Source organism: Carassius gibelio, chromosome A15, assembly GCF_023724105.1.
Source record: "Carassius gibelio isolate Cgi1373 ecotype wild population from Czech Republic chromosome A15, carGib1.2-hapl.c, whole genome shotgun sequence".
Lineage (NCBI taxonomy): Eukaryota > Metazoa > Chordata > Actinopteri > Cypriniformes > Cyprinidae > Carassius > Carassius gibelio.
This window is the reverse complement of record NC_068385.1, coordinates 17,501,912-17,507,911: the sequence shown is the minus strand read 5'-3', so window position 1 is coordinate 17,507,911 and position 6,000 is coordinate 17,501,912. Positions and strand designations below refer to the sequence as shown.

The 6,000-nt window shown below is 45.0% G+C and overlaps 1 protein-coding gene across 3 annotated transcripts in view; it reads right to left on the bottom strand.

Annotated features, from left to right (window-relative positions):
• The window catches only part of trim59 (tripartite motif containing 59), a 2,748-nt gene extending 408 nt beyond the window's left edge, over positions 1 to 2,340 (bottom strand). The window contains exons 1-2 of one of the 3 annotated variants that reach the window (XM_052615920.1): positions 2,257 to 2,340; positions 1 to 1,409 (exon numbers count right to left, since the gene is read on the bottom strand). The exon at positions 1 to 1,409 is cut by the window's left edge and continues 408 nt beyond it. In XM_052615920.1, the coding sequence (XP_052471880.1) occupies positions 224 to 1,393 (1,170 nt within the window). In that variant the 5' untranslated portion in view covers positions 1,394 to 1,409; positions 2,257 to 2,340 and the 3' untranslated portion in view covers positions 1 to 223. Of the gene's footprint in view, positions 1,410 to 1,550; positions 1,977 to 2,256 lie in introns of those variants that run through there. The other 2 variants (XM_052615921.1, XM_052615922.1) reach the window with 2 other exon arrangements.
• Between the last annotated feature and the right edge of the window lie 3,660 nt (positions 2,341 to 6,000).

The following is a 6,000-nucleotide window of genomic DNA, read 5'->3' as shown; positions in this document are numbered from 1 at the left end:
GTTCTCTGAACCGCTGTCGAGGATCACACCAGTGTTTGTTGAAAGGTAAAGCCAGCTGTGCTGGATCTGACCAGGACTGCATCACAAAGCTTCAGGGAGGATGTTTTCAAACACTCTGTCCCTGTCCAGTGATGTTATTGATGGCTTGATGCTCAAAGCTTTACAGCATCCGGCGTGTGTTTGAACGAAGGCTGAACATGTGCATCTTCCTGAGCGTGTAGCACTAGTGCAGTGTTTTGAGAAAGCTGAGCAGATGCTGATAGATGTCTTCTCCTACACTGGAGGTAAAGGTGCTGATGCTCTGCAGCAGACAGAAGAGGGCTGTCCCCATCTGATGCAGTGTCTGTGTGAGCTCGGAGAGCGCTGGAGGTGCTCCACACACTGACCCCACACACAAAGCTGTGAGGAGAAGCGTGATGATGATGATGAGGAGCGCTGGAGGACCTCGCCGGGGACCTGCTCCTTCAGCAGAGCTCCAGCTGATGTCTGGAACAGGAGCGTCTCTCAGAGCCGTGATGGTCAGGTCACTCCAGTGCTCCTGGAGGAAGCTCTCCACTCGAGGAGCCAGGTGCATGCTGGGTATCTCCGGCAGCGGCGTCTGCATCACAGCGTTCACTCGCTGGCTCAGCTGATGCACCTGCTCCAGATACTCCAGCGGACACTCCTCACTCTCCACGCTGGAGCTGAGGGACAGCAGCTGTGTGTGCTCCTCCTGCATGTCCTTCAGCTGCTGCACGAGCGGATCGTAAGCCCTGTCCAGCAGCTCGGCCGCCCGCTCCACCGCCTGCATGCACTGCTGCTCCTTCTGGGCCAGGATGAGGTCAAGACTCTGGAAGAAGCGTGACACGGCCTGGCGCTCGCTCTGCAGCAGAGCTCGGCTGCGCTCCCTCTCCTGAGCCAGGCGTTCGGCCCGACCGCGCACCTCGTCCCAGCGCTGGCCCTCCAGACGCTCCGTCAGCCGGCCCCGGGCCCCGCGCTCCTTCAGGACGGCCGTCTGCAGGTCGTCGATGGCGTGGCCCTGGTGCTGGCCGGTGGTCAGACAGAAGCCGCAGATCAGCTGGCGGTCCTGGACGCAGTAGACGTTGAGCGGCTGGCGCGGGTGCTCGGGGCAGGTCGGGGGCCGGCGGTCGCGCTGGTACTTCTCCACGATGGCCCGCAGGCAGACGTTCAGCGGCAGCGCGTCCACACCGTTGGAGGGCAGCTCCACCACGCTGCGGCAGCTGGGACACTTGAGCGGCAGACGCAGGGGACGCCAGACGGAGGCGCTGATGGAGGCCTGCAGCACCTGCTCCAGACAGATCCTGCAGAAGGTGTGTGAGCAGGGCAGCACCCGCGGGTCCGAGAACAGAGAGTAACACACCGAACACGTCAGGTCCTCCTCCAGCTCCTCCATCACACCGCCGTGCTCCCTGCAGACACAGCCAGCGACAAATGATCAGCACATTTGGGTTGAATCAATGAAGTAGCATTAGATTGATGAAAATGAGGATCTAGTCCACCCAAACATGAACATTTGGTCATCATTTACTCATCCTCATGTTGATCCAAACCTGTACCAGTTTCTTTCAGCTGCTGAAGACGATAGAAGATATTCTGGAGAATGCTGGGAACCAAACAGTAGCCTTTTACTCTCACAGTAAGAACCAAAATACTAGGAAGTCAACAGAAGAAAGCACTCAAATACAGGTTTGGGATGAGGTGAAGGAGGGGGAATGATAAACTGTTGAACGTGTCTTTCAGTGCAGATTGTTTTATTCCGCTCACAGACCTTAAATCTTGTATTAATATAAAGCATAACTTTGTTTTAAGACCTTTTCATCCAGACTGAAGTCTGATTGGAGGTGTGGTATATAGTGTTAGTCAAAAGAAGTGTCCTGAATAGACTTCCTACAGTAACCCCAATGTGACAACTTGCCCCGGGCTCTTAAACCTTTTAATATAATTTTAATATCAATACAAGCTAAATATAAATACAGAAATGTATAAAAACTCGCTGTTTCAATGAATTTAATGCATAGTGTATGTGTATGTGTGTGTGTGTGTGTGTGTGTGTGTGTGTATATATAATAATTTATTGACGTATTGAGTAAGGCGACATCACCGAAACAGAAAAACTCCCAGAAGTTCCTCAAACATCATCAACATGCTCATTACCAAGAGAACATAACTACACGAGTAAACATTAAGAACTGATTAGTACTCGGAAGATGTAGAAACATGTTAAAGTGCATTAAAGGCAGAAGAAAGAGCTCTGACCGTCAGAAGAAGTGCGAGTCCAGCGGAATGACAACACAACCTGCGCATGCGCGCTCTTACTGCTGTCCACCAATCACAGCTCTGGATTCAACACAACACTTGTTGCGCCTTAAGAGGAGGAATGTGATTGGTGGAAAGTTGATGTTGAACCCCGCAGGTCCGTTATAACTGTGTGTGTGCGTGTGTGAGTGTGTGTGAAACGGGAATCCTCTCAGATGACTTTGGGAATATTTGGGAAGAAAGTTCTGTTCGTTCACTGAATCCCAGTCACTTTCTCTCCACAGCACAAGATGCTGCCCATAACATTACAGCGTTACAAAGAGACAAATAAAAACAGATTTAATTACACAAATGTGCACTACTGAATCTGTTCAATGCACACATCTTAATGGACTTAAATATAACTTATGTATTTATATGTATTTGTTTTAGAATTTTACCATCATGTCTGGGCCTTTCCTTCTAATATCTCTAAACTTAATTATCACAACCAAAGGATTGAATCATTAGCCTACCTCACGATTTCAGACTACTAAACATACCCTAGTCAATGGTTTCTCAAAACTCAAAGATGATGGAATTCAGATGCATAGGAGGTAAATTATTATTATTATTATTATTCTACATTCAGTGCTGGCACTAAACCAATCCTTTGTCTCAATGTTCCTAGGATGTTTTCTGCAACCCAGTTTTCCAGCTTATTAAAGAAAATGAGGAAACCAAAGGAGAATGAAGCAGACCTGTACCCTGAACTGATCCAGGGCCAGCCGCAGCATCACTATCATTTAGGGATATTTAATACAGGATATTCCTAGCAATACATTTAAACAGAATGGCAAAATAAATAAACAGAGATGCAAGTATAGCCAGTTAATGGATGAGGAGCTAATGACAATGCATTGTGTTTGAAGTGTTTTGAGCTGGATGTGGAGTGTGGGTGCAGAAAGTATTCCCATTGTCTTGTCTTATTTGAAGAGGAAATTCATTCTCTGATTCTTCCTAGCTGTTTTGTTAGATGTGTTAATGAAAGTCAATATATGTTTTAAAAGTTAGCTAATCAGTATTCTGAAGTGCAAGTCTAATCCGATCAAGTGAGAAACTGTTCACTTTGTTTGTGAAGTGAGCATCAGGGTGAATTAGTGGTCGACCGGTGTGTGTTTCTGACAGCCGATACCAAAATCTTGGAAAGCGGGAGGGCTGATAGCCAATATAAGGTACAATTTGTACAATTATTATTTGAAAAATGACAAATATCGGCCGATATATCATAAATTAGTGTAAATAACTAATCAGTAAAAAGGCCTGTGACGTCCTGGTGGCAGAGACTGAGCGGTCTCATAGACCTGAGGACAGAAATCACATTAGCTTCATCTTCTGTTGACATCAGATGAGCCACTGATCTTCTGCGCTGGGGGTAAGGAGCACAGGTGTACTGACTCGCTGAATACAAACAGTATCAGCACCCTGATCACTCTCAAGCAACAGAAGGAGCCCAACAGGGCCATGTGCATTTCCCTGTGTATCCCATTGAGGCAAATCTTGTGTGGCAATTTGAGTTGAACAAAAATAACCTTTTGTACAAAGAGACAACCAAAGGCATGACAGAGGAGTACACTCATTGTTGGCAGGAGCTCGTCTCTCAAAGAAGCTCCTAGCAGTATTTCACGTAAACACGCAGAGCATGAAAAACATGCTTTATGTGCCTAAACAGGGATCTGAACCCTGGACCCTCAGATCTAAAGGCTGGTGTTCTACTAAAGCCCCTTTCACACTGCACACTGGTCCTGGAAAATAAACGTTACCGGAAAATTCTCAGGTCTCCTTCTGTGTGAACGCAAACCAGAAGTCCAAGACTGGAAAAAGAGCTCTGACCATCAGAAGTAGTGTGTTACATTGATTCATCTCATGAGTCTATGGTTTTTAACCAGTCAGTTCTCTTTCCGGCTCAGACTGTTAGACAGTTAACTCAAACCTGAAGACAGATATTGTCAGATAAGAGCTGAGGTGCACTAATCATAGACTGAAGACCCAGATAAACAATGAATTCATCTGTTCTGTTTATCATAGCATTATAGTCTTGTATTGTTTGTAGAGTGATCAACGTTTGCTTAAGTAGTTAGGGAAATAACACGTAACATTTATATTTTGCTAAAAATGAATGTAATGACTTGGAAAAAGGTTCGTTCACTTTGCTGATCGAGACTCAAACATCCGAGTCGGTGAAATGATCTGAACTTCCCATCATAGTTCAGTTCTGGAACAAGCGCTGTGTGAACAAAAGCCAGAACTAATGGTGTAAAGGGTGTGTTGTAGTGATGACGCACGTTATCATGAGACTCTTTTACCAGCTGTTTTGAAGGAAGATCAGCATTTGCGACAAAAAAAGTGCAAACTGTGTTGAAGCAGAGATCAGTTAGCTCCTCACTATCCGCTGAAGCTGAGATCGCTAAAGTTAACGTGTGTAGTGTTTTGGACACATCCTGAAGTCACGAGTCATTACAGGTCGTGTGTGAACGCACATTCATCTTCCAGGAAATCACTGGTGTGAATGAACCAAAGTCTAACGATCCGGGAACAATTGCCGGACACATTACCCCTGTATTATCCAGAATCTCAAGTGAAATATTCAGGCTTGATCCCCAGGTGCCTAGAAACATTGATTGAGTCAAAGTCAAGTTAGTTTCCTCCCTTTGTGTGGATCTTTTGGGCAGGTGTAAACCAAACATCCACACTGAGCCCCAGCTGAAGAGGAGCTCTCTGTCCGCTTCTGAACAAGCTTGGGTACGCTGGATGAACCAATGAATGGATGACCTCAAACACACGTGTGGTTTTGTTCACAGTTTCTGGTTCACATGTAAAAAGGGCAGTGTGGAAGCAAACTGCTCAAAACAAAATCAACATTGTATTTGATCCAGACCAAAGCAAGTGAACTAGCAGACATTCCTGGTGTGGATACACCCTTAGAAACTGTATTCAACTTGCTACACAAGAGTTGTTAATGCCGTGTTTCCACCGAAATTACACGGAACATTTGTACCAGGAACTTTTTCCCCCCAGACCTGTAGCTTTCTGCGTTTCCACCGCGGTGTAAAGTACCGGGAAGATTAGGCAAATAGACTGGTGACATACGGTTTCTCAATACTATAGTACCCTGATTTTGGACCTGCATCCTCTGTAGTTAGATCAGACTTTGTGCGTTCGACTCGGGAGTGTGATGTCCGGCACAACGCGAATCCGGTAAATCTGTAAACAGCAGTGTACTTGATAACATCAGTCAGCTGACCATGGCTACTGCAATTTTCCCCTCAGTATATTTTAAATAAAACGAAACAGGATATCAAATACCACTGCCTCCTTTAGTTTTCATTTAAACATATTAATAGATGCAGAATGTACTTAGTTGAGGGATATGTGTATATATACAGCCATTACAGTGAAACAATATATAATATAAATTTGCCTTTTTTATTTACATTTTGACTTGTAGATAAATTAAATACAGACCAAAGATAACCTGTTAGATTTACCCAAAATGAATTAAACTAATATACGATGACATGCACCAGTCACTTTGTGCAGCATTGGTCTGCTCACTACCTCATTCAGCACAGAACTGATGTAATTCTACCACCTCATCCGTCAGTTACACAAAATAACTGCTCTTGAGCCCTTTATCACTTTAATCAGACTTAATAAGCTTCTTTTTTGTGCTAAAATTATTTTTATCTGCACTGTTTGTTTACT